Source organism: Equus asinus, chromosome 13 (genome assembly GCF_041296235.1).
Source record: "Equus asinus isolate D_3611 breed Donkey chromosome 13, EquAss-T2T_v2, whole genome shotgun sequence".
Taxonomy (NCBI): Eukaryota; Metazoa; Chordata; class Mammalia; order Perissodactyla; family Equidae; genus Equus; species Equus asinus.
In genome coordinates, this window is record NC_091802.1 from 38,015,370 (window position 1) to 38,037,405 (window position 22,036).

Sequence of the window (22,036 nt, forward strand, 5' to 3'; positions counted from 1 at the left end):
GCAAGATCACACTTCCTCCCTTCCCCACATTCCTTGTGATTTTAGAAACTTCATGTGGCAGACACATTTCCTGTGGGCATGAGCACAATGTCACTTCAAATGTTGTCTTGAGCAAGAGCATTATGACTGAGTTGTCATTACCCTTAGAAAGAAAAGAAACTCTGAGGGTCTGAATAACTTAAAATGTCACCATTCTTACAGGAAGAGAAAAGGACAAACCTATTTAAGCCCAAAAGACTTTCCAAAAAAGATATTGTGAGAAACTTTAGGCTTGAGAGTTTCACGTCCATCCCTGGCAGAATTCCAGAATAAATTATTAACGAGAGAGCTTTGAGTTGACTGCAGATTAGCATAAACCAGTGGTGCTCTGCTATGTAAAAGAGAAGGTGACCTTTGACTCGCTTAATTCTAGAATGGTGGAGAGCACCAGGGCGGTGATGGCTTCCTCTACTTTGAATTACACACATAAGAGCCAGAATTTACTAGAAACTAAAAGTGCTAGATCTGAAACTGTTGTCCTATGATGTACAGTTTAAGAAAATGGTGACATTTAGCCTAGAACAGCGAGACCTTAGGAAACATGAAGGCTGAATTTCAGTACTAGAAAGACAATATGAAAGAAGAATTAGATTTACAGAACAGAATGGAGTGCAGCTGCAGAAGCCAGAAGTAGAGGAAATAGGTGGCATTTACCTGGGGAAGCAGGATTCCGCTCAGTATCAGGAACTGGGGATGGCAGTATTTTATGCAGGCAGGAATATGGTTTGGGAGTTAGACAGAAATCATATCAAATCTTGATTCCACCACTTTCTTGCCAAATTCCATTGGGCAGGTTATACATCCTCTGAGCCTTTTCTGCAAAATGGAAATAGTAATTCCCACCTCCCAGGGTTCTTGTGAGGATTCAGTAACATTTAATCAAGGACTTAAAATTCCTAGCACTGGGGTAAGTACTCAATAATAGTAGCTAATATTATTACAACTAGTTTTCTCATCATTAAACTTATTAAAAATAGAATAGGACACTTTAGGAGGGAGTAAATGAATTTTTGCCTCTTCACAGACACCCAACCCGAATGTCTCAGGAAGACTTGCCCTCTTCTCTGTGCTCTCACAGCCCTTTTAGCAAAACTCTACTACGGTGTTGCTGGGCTCCATTTCTCACATGGCAATTCTCCAGAGCCCTGCACAGTACCTGGCCCAGCAAAGCTGTTACACTATTGCGGATGCCCGTCTTCTGGGGTGGAGTGCAGAAAACCAGTTGCCTTTCTCCTTTCTCTCTGATTAGGAGGATATTTGAATATTCAAAGTAAGGTTAAAAAGAAAAAGTCACCTTTTGGTAGAAGTCTGTTTTAGTTCCTGATTAGATACGGAAAAGGAGAGTAAGGGAGAGAGTTAAAAAAAAAAACCCTCAAATCTGATGTGAAGAAAAGAGATGAAGGAATGCTTGATCACCTCCATTTTCTGTCAGGTAGGAGAAGGACGTATCATTAATTGACTTAACCGTTTATTCAACAAATATTGCTTGACTATAGAGTGGTGAACAACATAAGGCAAAGTTTTTGCTAAGTTTCGAGTTCAAAAGAAAAGACAGAGATTAATGACGACCAAGTGGGGTGACGGTTATGATGAGACCAACTTTCCATATGAACGGGTTTGGGGACAGCAATCTAGTTGAAATCAGAACTAGAACACTTGTCTACTTCTGTCGTTTATGGGTTTTTTGGGGGTTTTTTTCCTATTCCTGTGTTTCTCTGGGGTGGCCGGTAAGGGGTACTTATAGAGATTAGGGGGTCCGGCACTAAAGCGACCCACTGGCTCAGCCAATGAAAAAGGGAAAGCTCAGGATGCCATGATGGTACCCTTACCAGGGGCACCTAACCTAGTCTAAGGGGTCAGGGAAGGCCTCGAAGGGGAAGTAATCTCAACAGTGAGAAGTAGAAGCCTTACAGAGATTTGAGAAGGCGGAAATTGAGGATTACACAGATTATTGGAGTTTTGATAAAGCTTTGATGAGAAACCGTTAAGATTCAAAACTTTCGAGAATGTGAATTACTGTCGAGAAGTGGTTGGTGTTTCGGACCAGACAGCAAGGGGCTCGCTTCTAAAACAAGTTCTAACTTTCTACGTTGCAACGTTCGAAACCACAGTCGCCCCGGCACAAGGAGTTTAAAAACTACAACTCCCCGAAACACTTGGAAATTGTGCGTGGCGGCGTGGGGCGCGCGCAGCGCTTCGGGTCTTGTAGTCTCTAACGGACTCCGAGTCCCATAGGGCTGTGCGGCGGGTCGTCGCGCCTGCGCGGTGCAGGCGGCGGGCAGCGTAGAGTGCGAGGCTCTTTTGTTCGGCAGAGGGGAGGGCTGTTGCCGGGGCCTGCGGTACGCCGCTTCAGTGAGGGGCTCGCCAGCGGCCACCCGGCTTGTTGCATTTCTGGGCGCCACTCCCCCGGCCGGACGCGACGCGCCATTAGCGCGGCACCGATTCCTCTTGGGCTCTTGGGCGCTGCTCTGAGGTGAAGAACCCGCTAGAGGCGGGGAAGCGGGGGGAGGCGCGCGGCGGCGGCGGCGGCGGCGGCGGCGGCGGGAGCCTGGGTGAGGGGCCGCGCGCTCGCGGCGGAGGTCAGGAGCGGGGAGCGCGCCCGAGTCCCGCGCCCTTCCCGAGCCGAGCAACCCGCCAGGCGCAGGGGTTCGGGCGCCCGACTCGAGGAGGATGGAGAGGGCGGGGCGGCGTATCCTCAGCAAGAGATTGAAACGACTCGGGGTGGGCCGAGCGCTTGCGGGTCGCTCTTCCGGGCCTGAGTGGACCAAGACAATGCTCCTTGGGTTGGGCGGGCAGCTGCGGGATTGGGCTGGAGAGGAAACACTTTAGTCGGTTGGGGAAGGGACAGACTGGGCAGCCTTGATGCTTGGACGTGCGTGGGGAGGGTTGACGGCTGCGAGACCCAGGGTTTAGAAATGTAACCTGAGAACATTGATTGGGTCCGGCCGGGGCTGCCCGAGGAATTTCGCTTGCAGGGCTAAGAAGTAACTTGGAGTAAATTGTAAGGGGGGCTGGGCAGCCCAAGGTGTGCTACTGGGGGAGGAGATCTGTTGAATAAATTGGGGAGGGGGCCAGGAGAAGGAGGAGCAATTATTTGCCTGCCACGGCTCCAGAGGGGGAGGAGCTATTAGGATAAGTAGGGCGGAGGTCCCGAGAGTATTTGTAAGGCGTGAAGAGGGGAAAACTGGCCGCCTTTGCATCCTGATGCGTCCTTACTGGGTGGGGAGCTGTAAGATCGATGTGCGAAGAAAGGATGGAACGCGCTTTCTTCCTTTTTCCAGGTTTTGTACTGCCTTCACTCCGTGATTCCTGTAGGGAGTTTAAAAGTCCGTGCAGCTCTCGCTTTGATTCAGAATTAATTCCTTAAGTTTTGGTCTGGGATTGTTACTGGTCGCAAAGGGCAGTGAAATTGTAGAAAGGTGTAGGTGAGTTAATATTTAAGGAATGAAGTTAGTGAGACATTGTGCGATGGTGTCGGAAATTGGGAGACAAAGAAGTTCGTGAGATTTTTTTTTTTTCTTAGGCTTTTGTGTGTTTTAGCCAGGCTTTCTTGTTGGAAAATTTGAATACAAAGTGAGCAATATTTTACCTCCTTTTCAAAGCTTCAGATGAAGGTTTTTCGTGGATTGGTGTTATAGTCAGACATGTATTGGTTTAACTCAATTGAGGTGGAGTTTACAAAAAGATCAGTTTTACTAGAACCTCTGGCCAAGGATAAGATGTCATCCTCAGTTGTATGAAGAATCATGTCAGCAGTTTGGAATAGTTTGAAAAGGTCCAAGGTTTTGGAATAGATGCATGCATGAAGACATCGTGCATGGGAAATTAGTGCCTGTGTTTTTCCTAATCGCTTAGACATGTATATGGAAAGTGGTATCATTGAAAGGCACCTTGTTGGAACCGATCACACCTTAATAAAGCATTGGGGTAGGTCAGGATCTTTAGTCATTTCCAATTTCCCCTGTGGTGCCGTTTTTCTTTATTGGCTGCTGTTGCCTAAATTGTTTTTCATTAAAAATGTAAATAGTGTGTAGCCGGGTGCTTCTAGCTTCTTGATTAAAGGAGACCAAATACCCTCGCCTTCTGGGTTTGTGACTACAAGCTACTACTAATTTTCTAACCATCTAAGGAAAGAAGCAACCGTTATATCTTCTGGTGCCCATTTTAGACAGTAGGAAAATGTTTCTTTTTGAGTTTACACCATTTAAAAAGAGGATTGATGCATTTTTGTCATTTTCTAGTAGTTTATCCATCAAAATCTCCCTTTTTCATATCTTATCTCTGGTAGTAATAATAGATTTTGCATTAGACTTGAAAGATTTTCTCTTCGTAGATTATTTCTCTGAAGAGTTTTTCGAATAAAGTGCTAATGGCTAGTGTATGAGCTCAATAAGATGGGTTCATACCTCTTGTTCATCCAAGTGTCTGGCACGTAGTAGGCTGTTCAAATTGTTGAATAAATGGATAGGGCTTTGAGATCCTTTCTAAGAATTCCATGGGGGCCGGCCCCAAGTTCACTTGCACTGCTTCGGCAGCCCAGGGTTTTGCAGGTTCGGATCCTGGGCGCGGATGTGGCACCGCTCATTAGGCCACGTTGAGGTGGCGTCCCACACAGCACAACTAGAGGGACGCACAACTAGAATATGCAACTGTGTACTGGGAGGATTTGGGGAGAAAAAGGGAAAAAAAAGGAAGATTGGCAACAGTCGTTCGCTCAGGTGCCAATCTTAAAAAAAAAAGAAAAAAGAATTCCATGTGTTAGCAGGATGAATTATGGTACATTTATGTGATCGGTTTGCCTGTCTTTGATCTCTGACTTCGCAGAGTAGAGCCCTTTCCCTTGGTATGCTTGGTTTAGCCTCAGTTTTTATTATACTCACCTTGGTATTAAATACAGAACAGGTATGCAGATTGTGCAAGTGACAATTTTAAATACCTTGGGCAAGGACTAGGAGAGGCCCCAGCTTCTGGGTTTCAACAACAAGCTATGTAGTTTGAGTATTTTCTATTTTAAAAGTATGTTGGAAAAATCTTCTGTGTCCTTGAGTAGAAGTTACAGTCATGTGTCGCTTATCCCTTCTCAGAAATGTGTCGTTAGCCAATTTCGTCTTTGTGCCAACATCATGGAGTATACTTACAGAAACCTAGATGGTATAGCTTAAGGCTGTATGGTACTAATCTTTGGGACCAGTGTCATATATGCAGTTTGTCATTGACCAAAACATTGTTATGTGGCACATTACTGTATTCAAATATGGACAAACTTCAGATCCTGTCAGTATTTGAATCAAATAACTTGGGTGTTAAATCTTTCCTGCCTTTAGTTTTTATGATTTGCTGAAGAAAAGGGGGCAACCTAATTTGTCTGTGAAATTGTTCCTTTCTCTTAAATAATAGCTAACACATTGAGGGCCTAATAGCTATGGTATTTGAGAGGTTAGTGCCAGTAATCTGGTCAGAAATCTGGGGGTGTGTTTTGTTATCTGTGAATGCTTCAGTCTCTGCTTTTAATTCCAACTTAGTCATAATTCTGGTTTAGCTTTCTAATCATTTTTATTTCATCTTAAACTAAAAGATTTGCTTCAGGTATCACTGTGTCCTACTGATATTTGCAATCCCTGTGGCCTTGCAACTCAAAGCTCTATCTGTAGTTTCATCCACATCAGCATACTGAAAGGGAGTTAGCCAAGTTTCTGGACAGCTCAGATAAGATTATAATTTTAGTCACACACCAGTATTCTAGTCCTAGATCCTGGAATTTGAGAGCAGGGATTCCTTTAAAAATGAAACTCCTGCTCACAGGGTATGTGGCACAAGTTCTTGTTTGCTGCTCAGTAAAGTTTTCCATCTGGAAAGCATTTGCCTCACAAACAGCCACAGCTCACAGACTAAAGCAGTTTAGAAACATGGGTGAGGAGGACTGCAAACTGGCTGTACGGCACGTGCCGTCACCTGCCTGTGACGACGGTTCATGCGGTTGCTCATGCTCAGCAAAGGTCCGTCTTCCTTGTTTTCCATTTAGGGCTTGTAGATCAGATTCGTCTTGCTGACCATTTTCTCAAAAGCTGGCAGCTTTGGGCGTCTGTTCCCTGGTTATCTGAGGCAGAGCCATCATCCACCCTTATTGCCCACATAGGCTTCAGCTTCCTACACGGGGCCCAGAGCTGCCTTTCACTGAGTATCTAAGTAAAAAGAAACAGAATTCTTTGGGATCCAATCAAAAAGAGAAGAGAAGTAGTATTTGGCTTCGTGGAAGAAGTAGCATTGGGGTTGGCGTTGAAGGATGGGTGGGATTTGACTGCGGGGCTTCGACAGGAGCACACCTGTTTATCATGAGCAAAGCCATGTGTGCAGGATGTCTTCAGCTTCTAGTTTTCGCTTTTGGCAGGAGTACAGGTTTTGTGAGGGAAGGAGGAGTGGAATGATTGGCACCAAAGGGTGTTAGGTGTTTCTCTGAGGAATGTGGCCTTTGTTTTAAGGGGGAGGAGACCTTGCAGAAAAGGTTTTAGCAGCAGCCTACTGCTTTCCTATTCAGTGTCCTCCCGCCCAGGCTGCTTTACGCGCTGTGTGTCTCAGAGGCCGCTGTGTGTCTCAGAGGCACCTCATTGTTTTTGCTCGGTTTCTTGGTCAAATTGCCCTCCTTCAATCCACCTTTTCAATTGCTGTGGGAGCCTGGCTTCCATCCCAACTTCGCAAAACTTTTCCTAATCACCCTAGCCATTTATTCCTCTGAACCCCTGTAGTGCTTTTGTGACTACTTATTATTGCTTTTATTTCTTTTACTAATTATTACATACTCTTGTCATTTCTTCTGTTGACATGAACTTCAATTTGCATTGTTTACCTTTTTGTATGTCTTTATCTTTCAGGCCTGGCTCTGTGTCTTACTGTTGGGGGACTTTGGGAAATTTTCTTTACTTCAGTAAGCCTTAGTTTCCTCATTCTTGAAATGGGCTTAATAGAGTTGTGAGGATTGAATTAAGTGCCTTTTTATGCATTAAGTTTGAAAGTTTTCAGTAAATGTTAGTTCTTACTCTTAATGGATTCTCAGAAGCCTTTACTTCTTGGTGTCTGCATGTCCCGCCAGCCCGGACCAAACAGCTCCATTTGCCTGGGTCGGGGGCGGGCAGGGGGTGGGGGTTCCTGCAATGTGGAGTGCTTTAGCCAGGGGCACCCTGTACGTATGCCACCCAGGCTCTTAGTAAATGCCTATTGATTTCATTTGGGTTTTTAATCAATAGAAGGTATTAAAAGCTAGCAGAGCTGTAGTTATAAACTTTTCTACCTATTAATTGACTAGGTCTTAAACCTAAGCTAGAGGCAAAAGAGGGGAAAGGAAAACAAAGAATGGAAAAAACAGCTAGATGAAAGAAGGAATGAAGTGGGGAGCGATATGCACAGTAATTATCATCTGTTCCTTTAGATAAAACAAGCTCTTCTCACCTTAGGACTTTGAACCAGCTATTCCCTAAACAAGGTGTGTTTTTCTGATTTTTGCTGAATTATCTTCTTGTCATTCAGGCTTCTGTTTAAATGTTGCTTAAAGATATTGTCTTTGCAGCACTTTCACCAATATTTTCTGGCTTATTGTCTGTGCCCTGCTCTGCACATGCATGTCTGCACACACTCCCACTCACGCTCACTCACTTGTCCACATTAGAGTATAAACTCTTCAGAGACCAGGGATTTTGTCTGTCGTGTTCACCCCATTTTTCTAACACCTCACACATAAGAGATGCCCAATAGATAATTGGTAAACAAACAATGTAGGAGCATGCTCATAGGAAGAGTTAACCTAAATTTACTGTGGGGCTTCAGGGAAGTTTCTGATGCTGACGTATTGGCAATAGGAATTGGTGAAGTGAAGAATGGGGCAAAGAGCAAGGTGATTGTGATTGATAGCTAGGTGCAGTGGTCTCCAGCTCAAATGCCATCGATAACGTTATGAAGAGATCTGCACTTTTTTTTTTTTTTGAGGAAGATTAGCCCTAAGCTAACATCTGCCGATCCTCCTCTTTTTGCTGAGAAAGACTGGTGTTGAGCTAATATCCATGCCCATCTTCCCCTACTTTATAGGTGGGACGCCTACCACAGCATGGCTTGCCAAGTGGTGCCATGTCCCCACCCAGGATTCGGCCTGTGAACTTCGGGCTGCCGAAGCGGAACGTGTGCACTTAACCACTGCACCACCGGGCCAGCCCGAGATCTGCGCTTTTAAACCAGTGGCTAGTGTTGAGAATGAATTGGGTTAGGAGTTATCCAGGCAAGAGGTGATGGTGGCTTAGAATAGGATGGGGGGGTGGGGTGGGGGCTAGGAAAAGGTGTGACTTGAAAGATACTTAAGATATAAAATCAGCAGAGTTTAATAAGAGACTGGATATGGAGGATGAGTGGAGAGAAATCAAGGATGATAGTATTTTTGTCTTGAACTCAGTATAAGCTATGTGAATTCTTAGAAAGACCATTGTTAATTTAATTGAATGATACCCTTTTTTAAAAAGTGTACATATAAAATCTGAGCCTGAAATCACAACTTCTGAAGTTTGTTAGAGAACTTTAACTGGGTGGGTCATCCAATCTGATTTTTGGTGATTTACATAGGTCTTAAGAAATCTTAAAATTCTTTTTACAAGTAAGTTATTGTGCTGAAGTTTTCCATTGTTTGGATCCAGAATTTGCTTCCTTTTTCTCACCTATCTTATCTGTCTTCATAGGAAGATATATTCCTTTATCATTTACTACAAGAGCTTTGTTACTTTGTTTTCCTGTGTGGGCCAGATAAGAGGAAGAGCACAAGAAATTCCTACCCTTTAGGTATATGAAATGTGATTTCCCAGTTTCTGGCAGCTCTTCTGTCTCGGTGTTCCAGAAATGAGATCTTATAATTATTGGTTCGTTCATAGTAGCCAGAGCTGAGTCCTTGAGTGCATCCTGGAGCTGCGCTGCTTTGTGAAAAACCTAGCCGTGAATTTTAGCCATATACAAAGGACAGAAATGGTGTTTTCTCATTGAATTCTTAATGCACTGGGTTTCAGAGTAGGACATGTATGCAAATATATAAATAGATAATTAATGCCACGGGTCATAAAAGCTCACCTCACAGGGATCCCATCAGGGTTGTTATACCTATTTTACAGATGAGGAAAGTGAGTTAGGCAGTAAATATATATAGCTGTCTAGAGGCGTAAGGTGGTTTTGAGGAGTCAGGGACGGAGGGGAAGATGTACCGCTTCTGGAGCTCATGCCATCTTTCTCCTGGTGAGAGGAAGGAACTGTGAGGACCCTTGCAGCAGCGCTCCTCTGATTTCATTGCTAATACAGAAAAGGGCTGGATTGAATGATGTCGAATGTGGTGTCGAGAAGGTGTTTTCAAAAACATTGGTCATTTTCTTATTGCTCCAGCCTTATTATAAATTTTACGGAGAAAGTAAAATGTTCACCTGCCTTCTAGCTAACTATGAGAATTGATTTATGTCTGCACTGCAGTTTCACCTGAGGAATGAAGTTTCTGCCAGTCCCTTTATAGCAATAACTTTTATCCAAGGATATGCATCAGATCACCTAAGGAGTTTTTAGAGGTGCAGAAGCCATGGTCAAAGCAACATTGTTTGCAGTAATAAAAAATTGGAAACAACCCAAATTTTCAGCCCTAGGTGAGTGGTTAGAGTATGGTGTGTCCGTACAATATGAAATACTATGCAGCTGTTAAGAATGCAGGTCTTTGGGGCCAGCCGGGTTGGCGTACTGGTTAAGTTTGCGTGCTCTGCTTCTGTAGCCTGGGGTTCACGGGTTCAGATCCTGTGCACCAACCTGCACACCCCTCATCAGGGCACACTGAGGCAGCGTCCCACATATAAAATAGAGGAGGATTGGCACAGATGTTAGCTCAGGGCCAATGTTCCTCACCAAAAAAAAGGAGTGGAGATCTTTATGGAACAATGTCAAAGATACATTATATACGAAGGCAAGCTGTAGAATTACTGTCTCTGTTTTCGCATATTTTTATCTGCATTAGTTTATGTATAGAAGAACAAAAACAGGCTTTGATAGGTTTGGGGCCAGGGAACTTTGATTTCCTACATCAAGTATTTTTGTAATTGAATGTCAATACATGTATTATAGTACAATTAGAAAAACAAATTTTTTTTTGTTATTTATTTATTTATTTATTTTGAGGAAGATTAGCCCTGAGCTAACATCTTCTGCCAGTCCTCCTCTTTTTGCCGAGGAAGACTGGCCCTGAGCGCACATCTGTGTCCATCTTCCTCTTCTTTATATGTGGGACGCCTACCACAGCATGGTTTGCCAAGCGGTGCCATGTCCACACCCGGAATCCGAACCGGTGAACCCCGGGCCGCTGAAGCAGAACTTGCGCACTTAACTGCTGCGCCACCAGGCCGGCCCCCGAAATATTTTTTTAAAATCATAAACACATACCCCCTACTTTCTGATTCTCATGTAGGTAAACGTTCTCTGCTCAGGGTCTGCTTTCATGTGAAGTATTTCTTAGTAAAGATGGTCACCTCACTAGACCAACAATCTAAATGTTTTAACTTAGCATTTAGCTAAAAGCCCTACTGGTTTGGTGTCAGAGGCCTGTAGGTGTTACCTTGTGCTCACATCTGGAATTCGGTTTTTCAAGCAGGTGAGAAATCAGTATGAAGTTCCTGGGGTAGCCCTTTATATTTCATGTATGTGATGGCAGCCAAAGGCTGTGCCCACATTGTCTTCTCAGATCCTTCTTGTCCCCTTTCCTAGTACGAACTACTCCAAACAAGATGCCTAATCTTGTATCTGATCTTTTCCTGCCTCTGCCTTCAGGCAGCATCTCTGCCTTCAGACAGCACTGTTCCTCCTTTCCGTTTTCCAGCTCCTCACTAACTGCAGGAGTGGTGAGAGTGAGGAGAATCGCAACAGTGCCCTTTTTCTCTCTTAACAGAGCTCTGAGGTCATGACTCTTGCTTCAGATTTACACTATTCCTGGATTCATTGGGACACTGTAGATGACTTTTGGTTTCTTAAAATTGGCATTTTCTCAGTTATTTCTCCAGCCTACTTGCTACGTGTTTAACTTCAAAAATTCTGCACCCTCTAGCATTTCTCAATTTAAAAGACTCAGAAGAGTGCTGGGCACTAAAAATCAAAGCTTTGTTAATGCCTGCTGATTTAATTAACAATACCTTCGTATTCCAGTAACCAATTAAAAATTAGTGGTTTTTTAAAAGCTGTATGTTCCAAGGTCTTTTCCAAAAGAAGATCATTATCGGTCACTTCCTTATTTGCTGATGACAAATGGTAGGGAGGATCCATCTCAAGAGATTTGCTTGTCCGTTCCTTGTACCGGCTGGATGGAAGTGTCTTTGTAGGTGGGGAGCTAGCTCCTGGTTGTGTGTGCAGCAGGACTGCCAGCCCAGCCTTGCTAGGAAATGTACTGACTGAAGCGCTGTGCTCTTTGCTAATTGTGTGACTGGAGGTGATTTTATCTTATGTAAATCCGTTACCTCTTATCAGTCTGTTATGTTATCTATCTCTGAGGTGGCGATGACATCTGAGTGGTTTGTTTCACAAGATGGTTTCAAGGATCAAATGAGATAATGTGGTAGCACTTTGTCAAGTGCAATACAAATGTAAAGTATTATTTCTCTAGGCATCTTAAAACATTTAGGTAAAAGTTATAGGAGCTTACTTAACTCAAGATTTTTTGTCTGCAACATCATGATAAGCCTTAAGAAGTCTTGTCCAATGATTAAGATTTGATTTCTGAGTTAACCTAGAACTATTTGCCCTTGTGTATACCTCTTGTGGTGTTCTATCACGTATTTTGACCCTTTGTTCAATGATTATGGTACTTTTGATGCCATAATTTGGTTACCAGGATGCTTAGGAGTGGCAAGTAACGTTGACTAAAGGTGTTTTTCTCTTGTGCTACTTACACGGATCTGAGTTACTTTGAAATTTCCTTGCCAAGCAATTCCAATTGAGAGCCCTCCATCTAGATGTCTGTGCTGGTGTTGGGAGACTGCCATATTGAGGGAGAGGGGAGTTTCTCTTGAAATAGTCCTTTCGGAAACTATATGAGAATAATTGGCCCAGCATAATATTTAAGGAGGCTCTTGGCTCCTCTGAAGGTGTTAGATTCTATAGGAAGAGTGGATTGCATATTTAATCCACTTCTTTACTGATTTTGACAGCTTATTCAGGACCCTAGAGAACTAAGAAAATAATAAGGAAAAAACTCATACTGGGAAGCCTGGCTGAGAATCTCCAATATAAAGAATCCAGTCTCTGGAGGTAGATGCTGGGATGGGCCAGATAAGAAAGCTGAGAGAGAAGCAGAAGTCTATTTTCTACATTCTTCTCTTCTTACTTGAATTGCTCTTAGGACAATGAGTTAAGTGAGTAAGACGAAAATCAAGAAGTCTTACTTTAGATTTCCCCCATTTTGGGGATTTTCTTTCCCTAACCTAAAGGATTAGATTCTTATTGTATGCTGACTCTTCCTCCCTTGGGACCATGCTAATGATAAAGGGAGGGGAGGCGAGGCCACAGTAGCTGGAGATGAGCCAGAAGCTCTCCTGACCCTTTTGGTTCATAGTAGCAGGATTAGATGGGCAGTAAGCAGTGCTGTTTCTTTTTGTGAATAAGCCAAATATGGCTATTCATGTCGAAAACACAGAGCCTTAAATAGCACTGAATTCTGAAGCCATGTGATAGAATGCCTTTCCTTCCCCTTCTTAAATTTAATTACTTGGAAGAGGGATTATTAGGGGACAGTTACTGTTTTTTGGATTGTCTGTAACCCATTGTTTCCTGTCCATCTTTTGAGAAAGGGAGCATGTTCCAATTCCCAAATCCAAATGAATGTAGGGATTCGTGGTAGGGGAGCTTTTGTCATCTAAAGGTGATGGTCAGTTTATTCTTCTCTGCATGTGAGCAAAAGACTGAGGATAAATCTTGCTACCACTTCAACCGACGGTGAAAGGAAGCAAGCAAGGAGTAGCACTTGTTCTTGGGGAAAAAACTAGTGCATTTATCCAAAAGGAAAATTAGATTTTTCTTTCCTCATGAAAGAACACTTGTCACATGGCAATCAGAATTCTGAAAACTTGAAGGCATCTCCCTCCAGAAAGAAGCCTAGCCTCTGAATCAGAGGCACAATGAAGCCAGCAGAGAATTAGCCAAGGGTTACATTTGATCCACTGATGAGTCTGTTCAGCAGTAACAGAAGGAAAGGAAGACACATGTGGCACTTTCTCTAAAAGAAAGATTGGAGAGAGAAGGAAAGCCTAGTCTTCAGTATGTAAATAGAGAGGAAGAGTGTTGGAAAGATACATCTTAGCGCAGAGAGGTTCCCTGAACTGTGTGGACAGGGGCCTTGAGTGTTGCCTTGGGCCAGACTAAAAGCGCCCCAGAAAACATTTTCATGTCGCTCTGCAGAAGTATAGAATACCTTTAGTGGAAGAGGCATCTACGTTTTTGGTTTTTTGCTTTTTTTTTTTTTTTTTTTTTTTTTTACCAGACGTTAAGCTTCAGGAAGGCAGGGACAATTTCTTACTGTCTTGAATCTCCAGTATTGTCTAGAATTTTCTAGTAGCCAAACAAATGTTTGTGGTTTCAGTAAGTCAGCATTCCTCATAAATGCACACACACGGGACTATCTCGAAGTATAAACCTAAGCATCTGTAGATAATATAACTGATTCATAATGATGATCCTGACTTTAATCAGTTTGTTATATTTCGTATAGTCTATAGCTGGACTCTTTCTAGAGTACATTCTATCTATATATGTCAGTTTTAAAGTATTTATAAGAGTTTCTACTTAATGCAAAGTAAGAATCCTTTTCCCAAGGATGCTAAGAACAACCAGTCTAACCCCAAAGTGACATTGTCTTAAATTCAGACATGGCAACTTTCTTGTTCTTTGTGTCTCATTCTGGGCAACTATGATCCATCAATTTGTAGGTTTTGGCCAGTTTTGTAGATCAGTTTTGTTGTACTGATATCTTATGGCGCCACCTCCTGACACAAATTGGTAGGTAATCCTAAGGCTTCCAGCAGTCAGAAGAATTGTGTGAAGGACTAAAGAAAATAGATTTCTAGGGGACTAGAATTTTAGCACTGGAAAAACCCTTAGAGGCTACGCAGCCTGGGGGTGTATTTTACAAAAGAATAAACTCAAGTTCTGTTATCTGTGATAGCTACCCTTTTTTCCCCCACTCATTTTTCAGATTATTGCAGTGCTCCAGTTTAGAGAATTTCATAGTCATTCTGGCATTTTTAATGAATCTTCCTCAGCCTTAGAAATAAACTAAGTAGCATAAGAAGTTAACGAGAAACTTGCAGATTGTAAATTAATGGTGGCATTTAGAAAAGACTATATAAAGAACCTTAAGGGGACTCAAAAGAGGTTATTTTAACAATGCCAGAAGAATAGATTGTATTATATATGCATATACAAAAGGGAAAAAGAAACTGGATGTTTAATAAATAGGACAAGCTGTTTCCCACAGTAGAAATTTAAGTCCAGGACTGTGCTGAAATGGTAAACATTCAGAGAATAGGAGAAAGTATAGATCAAAGGGTTATATGTATAGAAGTTTGATATATTGACATTATTTTGTAGGAGGAGTGCTTTTCTTTCAATTTAATATAATATTTTAGATACCATGCTTCACAGTAAAAAGGGTGTTAGGAACTTTTTAAATTCAGAATGGATATAAAAATTTTCAGTGGATATGCAAGAACAAAGAGGTTTGGCTCTGAGATTAGTTGAGGCTGTTTTATGAACTAACTTTCTGGCTTGTGTGTGGAGGATAAGCAGGCATGACACTTCATAGAAGCAGCATACACCATTAAAGTCATCAGTGTTGTCCCTGGTTTTCTTAACATCCAAATACTCCCCTAACCAAGAAGAGTGTGCCCTAATGTCCTTTTTATTTCCTTTATCATTTTAGCAGCGTCACCCTTTATTCCAGAAAGCTGGCGGGCACTATGGGGAAAAAACAAAACAAGAAGAAAGTGGAGGAGGTGCTAGAAGAGGAGGAAGAGGAATATGTGGTGGAGAAAGTTCTCGACCGTCGAGTGGTGAAGGGCAAAGTGGAGTACCTCCTGAAGTGGAAGGGCTTCTCCGAGTAAGTTTCATTGACTCGGCTAAATCCGTTCGTCTGCTCACGCACTGTTTCTCTGGAGTCTAGTGATGTGCAAGGCCCAGGGTGAGTGACGAGCATGGTGTGACTCAAGCCTGGCCTTCAGGGCTTATGGTTGAATTAGGAAAATGATCTACAGGTACAGAGTGCCCTGATGCAAGACAGTGATTTCTGAGGAGCAGTTTTTGTGTATGGCTTTAGACTGACCCAGGTTTGCAAAGAGAAAGTAATTTTCCTTTAAAGGAGGCAAGTTTCTAAGCTTTCAATTTCTACTAAAAAGCCTCCCACAGCCCCCCAGGAAGTTTCAGTTTTGTAGAGTTCTTGGTCTTTGACAAAGTCTAATTACTTATTATCCTTAACTCCTCTGTTCCCGAGAACACCGGCTCTTGTCCTCCTGTGCTTCTCTTAGTATGAGTATGCTGACTTTGAGTGGAAAGTGTGACTCGCTGTGCCCTCTGGTTTCAGTGAGGACAACACATGGGAGCCAGAAGAGAACCTAGATTGCCCCGACCTCATTGCCGAGTTTCTACAGTCACAGAAAACAGCGCATGAGACAGATAAATCAGAGGGAGGCAAGCGCAAAGCTGACTCTGATTCTGAAGATAAGGGAGAGGAGAGCAAGCCAAAGAAGAAGAAGGAAGAGGTGAGGCCAGAAGTAAACATGGTTACCAGCCCGGAGTTCAGACTTGTCAGCGAAGCTGCAAAGCCAGATAATTTAAGCATTGCTGTTCTGCAGCTGCTTGGACCTCGGTAGCTGTCTCTCAGTCCTTCTGGAATCTTAGATAGGCTAATGTTTACACAGTGTTTGGGGGCTCGCTCCCGTGAAGTCACATAATCTACTCTTATTTTATCCGAGGTTCAGAAACAGTAAGTGCAAGTGAATTCATTCCTCTGCGTAGACAGCTTTCAGTGTTGTCATCATTACAGGTTGGAGGTAGCTGTTTTAATCTATTCAATACCTTAAACCAAGTTGTCTCATGAGAGTGAAGAAACAGTTGTGAGCATTTATTTTGCTTGAGATGTATGTCCCTTTTTACATAGGGGGAACCCCAAACACTTCGGACCTTGATGGAATAATCACTCAGAAAGATTGTAAAATGCCTGTGACTTAGAGCCAAGGAGTTGGTGAAATACTGGCGAAAGAGTTTGATCACATTAATCAGAGAAGCAGGAGGAACTCCAGTCTGGATAACAGTCCCATGTAGTTAAAATTGTTCCTTCCATCTGGTTTTTACAGTCAGAAAAGCCACGCGGCTTCGCCCGGGGTTTGGAGCCAGAGCGGATTATTGGAGCTACAGACTCCAGCGGAGAACTCATGTTCCTGATGAAATGGTGAGTCAGCCAGTGGCTCTGTGTGGTTGTTTTGTTCTTCTCCCCATCTGTTCCATGCCAGAGGAAAAGAGCTGGATCTTCGAAATTTCCAGTCGCCCAGGTGTGAAATCTTTAAGATGGCATAGTCCTTCGATAGTGACTCGGCCTGACTGCCAACCTGGACTCATGTGTTACAGGTAGGGGCCCTTAGGATTCTCAGATCTTTGCCCATTTTTTTAGGAGGTGGGAGAAAATCTATAGAGTGGAGAGGGTATGGGGAGGAGTCGCATTTCATTTCTGTAAATGAAGTGACAAAATATGAAATGTGATTGAACCGCCCTCCCCTTCTACCACCTCCTTCAGATTGGGCTGTCTCTAGGACCAGAGATTCTCTTAACGGCTCTGGGTTAGGAAATAGAATTTCGGTAGGTCTTCCTTTGTCCTTGATTGTTAGATCCTTTCCAATTTGTGCAGATTCTACAATTCCAGGATCAGCCAGCAGGGGTCAGCAAGGCCCTTTTACTACACTGAGCATAGAGCAAGCCTACTTTTTTCCATTGTAAGTATAAATACCAGTGGTAGTAATACTCTATGAACAGCGTAATGAAAGCGGTTGTCATGAGACTCTTAAGAACTGTAATTAAACAGAAATTCTCTATAATTTCCCTGCTCTCTGTCCAAAAAGAAGGCTTTCTTCCCTTTTTCTTGCTTGTTGAAATGCTTGTACCTTTTTTTCCTGCAAGTGGATCTCAATCATTGTCCTTAAAATGTAAATTGAGTGAATAATTCTAAGCCCTTGCCACTGAAGGCAGCATTCTAGAGGCTTTTTCCTTTTGTCAGTCTAGAACCCTCTCTGAAACCCGTATCTGTACTAAGTCCTCTCCTTGAGAAGGTAGCTGGAGAGGCCTAAGTCACAACTAGTTATACCTCTGTTTTCTTCCTATTCCCTCGGTGTTTACTGAATCTGACCTCCTTTTAACTGGTTTATTGCTAGCCTGTCAGAGACAAGTTCATTTTTAAGGTGCTGCATATAGGGGAAAGGCACTGACAGCAGGAGTTATTCTGTCCGACTAGAACACACTGTCTCTGTCTGCACATGTGCCCCACCAGTTAGAGTTACATGAATATCTCCATATTGCTTAAGATTGTAGTCCTTTGATTGACTCACTGCTGTGTGTAAAGATTATAGCAGAGTGTGCCTCTACAGGTTAAGATAAGACTGGATGTTGATTATAAGAAAACAAGTTCATTTTAAAGTGATTTTCCTGGAGAATGGAGATACTTGTGCATTTCCAAAAATAGCAAATGTTTCTATGTGGTGGAATGACTAAACTTAGCTCTGGGTGGTATTGAATTGTCAACAAGGGGCAGCCTGCTTCAAGTTCCCTTACTGTTATGCCCCTTTTTCCTCCCATTCTCTTGAGTCCATTGTTCAGAAACACCCCTCACCGGCTTCCTCTTCTCCAGTTCCCTGGGGCTGGATGGCTTTGGTTTACTTGTTACTGGGGTTCTGGAAGTTTTGGGTGGTGCCCCATTAGAGATCCCGTCATATACCTGCTACCTGCCCTGTGCTACTGCTCCCTTCTGGGACATTCCCAATGACCTGAAGATAAAGCTTACTCCTAAGTCCCTTATAATATGTATGTGATTTTCAAATTTTGAGAACGTTTTAAAATTAAGGAAAATACAGAGAATTATGTAACAGGCCTTTGATTTTCTGCCTCTCAGTGTTGAAGCACCCTTTCAAAGCACTTGAGAGTTGTGGCATAGATCTGTGTGAATGGCATTTGGTAATGTTAAACGGTGTAATTATGAGTCAGCAAGAAAGAGTCCACCTGCATCGGCTCTGACCAATGCCAGATTGGTATTAAATCTTATTATCCAACATGGTATTACATCCTATTACAAAGCCAGGATCTCTCCACGGGCTCTTAGCAGCTGGGGCATGGCTTTTGGAAGAGTGTGGTAGCCTCTCTTCCTTCAGAGAATCTGAGAGTCATGCTTTTTTTTTTTTTTTTTTTTGACATTTCCCAGAGGTTCAGATGTGATAGATTGAGTTAGGTGATCTAGGTTTTTTGACAAAGATACCCAGAGGGAATGTTCAACAGGAGAGGGTCTCCAAGGATGTCACTTGACTAAGAGCTGCCAGTAAATACTGCTTGGGTCATGTTGTCCCCGTTCCTAGCCTACTCTTCTGGAATTAATGTTCTTAAAGCCCTATCCCTTGGGTGATCCACGTTAGGAGACCACCAGCACCTGGTCTCAAAGTCTCTCTGTGCTTTGTTCTGCAGGAAAAACTCTGATGAGGCTGACCTGGTCCCTGCCAAGGAAGCCAATGTCAAGTGCCCACAGGTTGTCATATCCTTCTATGAGGAAAGGCTGACGTGGCATTCCTACCCCTCGGAGGATGATGACAAAAAAGATGACAAGAATTAACTCTCCTGAGTTCCAGCCCCTGTCGATCTGACTGTGGGTTTCAAGTGGAAAGGGAAGGAGTTCTACTTGTCTTGACACAACATAGAGGTGGCTTGAGAAGATGTCCTTTGAAGAGCCAGTATAATTTCTGTGCCCCACAGCAGCCCAAGTGCTTTAAAGCCGTTTCATGCTGTATAGTTTGCACACCCATCCCAGTGGAGGGGAAGGAGGAGAAGTGTTTCAAGGCAGCCCATTCTGCACTTTGCTGAGAAAAGCAGAGGCCCTTCCATGAAGGACAGAACTTGCAGAATGGGTGTGTGGGAGAGCAGAAAGATACTGTAGATCTTCAAAGAGCATCTCCACAACCCACAGCCTTCTTCCCAATAGTGTTAACTCTGCATTTTTACAGCGTAGCATGTGTGTAGTTTTTGGCTATTACTGGTGTATTATTTGGGGGTGGGAGGGATGGGGTGGGAAAGAAGGGAGATGAGTAGGATCATTTTTGTTAAAATTTGGGGCCTGATTGGGGAAATGGTGAAACAATGGAAAGAACAAACAACTAATGATGATTTGGTTCTGTGTCCAGAATATTTTATCTTTTCAAAAAATGTCATTGGCAACCTGAATGAGGACTGTGAGAGACTGTTTAAAAGCTGTGAATGCCTGAAACTTAGAAGCCAAGCTGTTCCTGCCTGAGATTAATGCTGTTCCCAACAAAGGACTAAGCCAGTTAATACGTTACCAAAGCTGCTGTTTTGGAGATGGAAGCTGGTTGAGGAGGGCAAGTCTTTTATCGGGGCCCATACACAGGCAGATCTTCTGTCTCAGAGGTGCTAATTCTGGAAATTGACGAGAAGACCCTTTCTTTCCAGTTATAAAGTTACACATATCAGCTCGTCCATCCAAGCCACTGGCTGAGGTGTTTGGGGAGGGGCAGAGGGAGGTATAGGAGGTGGGAGAGTAGGGGAAGACAAGGGCCCATGCTCTTAGGGTGGAAAACTCTTGGAGCCTCTGTTTTTTGAACTTTGAACTCTGAAACCATTGGTGACAGGGTTTAGTCACTGACAGCACAAGTTCATTGAATTACTTCAAGAGTTGAATGATTTCAAAAGCCCTGGTCTCAGGAGAAGATTAGACTTTCATACTGGGGCAGTGGTTTACTTTAAAACACAAAAGAAAAGAAAACAAAAAAAAATTTTTTAATCATAAGAATTGACTAATACCCAAAACGCTGTCTTGACTCATGAGATGTGTCAGTTCTTGGCATCATCTAGACTGCATCTAGAGCTCCATTGTGAATCTTTTTAGGCATGTGTTAGGTTTCTGTGAAAACTTTGTTAAGATGTAAACTTCATACCACACTGTCAGTTTTTGTCTTAATAAAACTATAGATTTATAATCCTTGATTTCTGTCTTGATTAAGTCTTGCCAAAACCAATTTATTTCTTGAACACTGTAGGCTTGAAAATCTGGTGCCTGGACTTTGAGTGGTCTCACCGTATTAATTTAGTAAATGTTTTTGAGCATTTATAATTGCTACAGAGGTTGTAAAGATTGTCACATCATCCTGTCTTCATATTGCTCAAAGTTTGTTTATTTAGCACCCTGTGACCTGATAGCACTTCCAAACTATGAAATGTTTGGAAACATGGGTTTTTGATTTAGGTTTAGATCTTGGCTCGTGTATTTCATAGATTTGTGTGACCTTAGATAAATTCAACTTCTCCAGAATTTTCAGGAATTGGCCCTGTGTTTGATCCCTGAATTAAAATGTCATCCATTTTCTTAACATCGTTTTCTGCCTGTAATCCTACAGCCAAAGTGGGACTAAACCCTTGTCATTTATAAAACAGGAAAATGAGGTTTCCACTGAGATCAAATCACTGTGACAGTTCAGCTCTCTTCAGTAGTACAAAGCATTCGTTTCAGGTAAACCGATGTGTAGATACTTTTTTCTAAAAGCCGCCTAAGGAGTTTGGGAAGACATAAAGCGGAGCTGGGAGGCCTTTCTGTGCAGAGGTGCGAGTGTGTCCTCGTAGTCGGCAGCAGCAGAGCAGTTGGTAGCTAGTTTACAGAGTTGGGTTGAGGAGGGCTGAGGTCGTCCGGTTCCGTTCTGCATCATCAGATGCACTGAAATTAGCCTTCAGCCTTGGTGTGTGTCCAGCGTGGGCTGCTATTCAGGTTTAGCCTTAACCTTTGGAATCTACTTCATTGTCATTTCTGGCATTCCTGAACTCATAAAACCATATCATTCCTCCCCAGGGAAGACATTGAAATGGATAATGCATGCAATGAAAACTGAAGTGAAGATAGATATTCAGTATTTTCTTATCTTTAAGCCATTTTTCACATTTCTAGATTCTGTGTAAGGATAAATTTTTCTCAAGCGATTGTTGAAGCCACAAATGCATCCAGAAATGTTAGAAATAAAAAATACACATAGGCACAGCAAATTCTTAAGTCTGCTTCAAAAAGTATTTGGAAAGCATTGCTTTGCTTTGCTCTTTTTCTTTCTTTCCTTTTTTTTTTTTTTTTTTTTTGATGAGGAAGATTGGCCCTGAGGGAACATCTGTGCCAGTCTTCCTCTGTTTTGTATGTGGGATGCCTCCACAGCATGGCTTGATGAGCAGTGTGTAGTTCTGTGCCTGGGATCTGAACCAGTGACCCCAGGCTGCTGAAGTGGAGGGTGCAAACTTAACCACTACACTACCAGGCTGGCCCTTCAGAGAGCGTTTCTTCAGGCAGTGCAAAAACGCATTTGTTGGATGACTTCAATGAAATTGCATCATCATAGAAATGTTTTACATTGGCAGAGCCAGACAGCCTCCACTGTCTTCAGATGAATTTCAAGTTAGTACAGCAAATGGCTACTATAATGACCACAGAAGCACTCTAGCAACTGGCAGTGCTCAGGAATAATTGTTTCTGCTTTTCAATGTCATTTGAAAGTTTTGACTATGAATTTTAAATAATTTTTAATAGTTGAATTTTTAAGTAGTAATTTTCAGATACAGTCACATTCCAGAACTCATTTGAGCTCAGCTCAATTTGATTTTAACCCTTGGCCATATGTGCTCAATGCGTCTTTCTAGTCTGTGGCCTGTAGCATCGGGAATCTGTTAT

General features: G+C 42.7%; 1 protein-coding gene across 5 annotated transcripts; it reads left to right on the plus strand.

Moving 5' to 3' along the window:
- The first annotated feature begins 1,349 nt into the window (after positions 1–1,349).
- Positions 1,350–20,312, plus strand: CBX1 (chromobox 1). 5 transcript variants are annotated; one of them, XM_070483099.1, is made up of 7 exons: positions 2,590–2,760; positions 6,909–6,961; positions 7,463–7,516; positions 14,996–15,172; positions 15,653–15,830; positions 16,425–16,519; positions 18,790–20,312. In XM_070483099.1, exons 4-7 carry the CDS (start codon positions 15,033–15,035, stop codon positions 18,932–18,934), a joined length of 558 nt encoding a protein of 185 aa, XP_070339200.1. In that variant the 5' UTR covers positions 2,590–2,760; positions 6,909–6,961; positions 7,463–7,516; positions 14,996–15,032; the 3' UTR covers positions 18,935–20,312. The 5 variants fall into 5 exon arrangements, with proteins under 5 accessions (XP_014689290.1, XP_044601325.1, XP_070339199.1 ...); XM_070483098.1 differs by lacking the exons at positions 2,590–2,760; positions 6,909–6,961 and adding an exon at positions 2,302–2,512; XM_014833804.3 differs by lacking the exons at positions 2,590–2,760; positions 6,909–6,961; positions 7,463–7,516 and adding an exon at positions 1,350–1,471.
- Positions 20,313–22,036: the final 1,724 nt, after the last annotated feature.

What these genes read in the sequence shown, in the direction of transcription:
- CBX1 (XM_014833804.3), top strand. Translation starts at nt 15,033, where the DNA reads ATGGGGAAAAAACAAAACAAGAAGAAAGTGGAGGAGGTGCTAGAAGAG. An exon ending in AAGTGGAAGGGCTTCTCCGA is followed by an intron (nt 15,173 to 15,652) that starts GTAAGTTTCATT and finishes CTCTGGTTTCAG; the next exon opens with TGAGGACAACACATGGGAGC. An exon ending in CTCATGTTCCTGATGAAATG is followed by an intron (nt 16,520 to 18,789) that starts GTGAGTCAGCCA and finishes TTTGTTCTGCAG; the next exon opens with GAAAAACTCTGATGAGGCTG.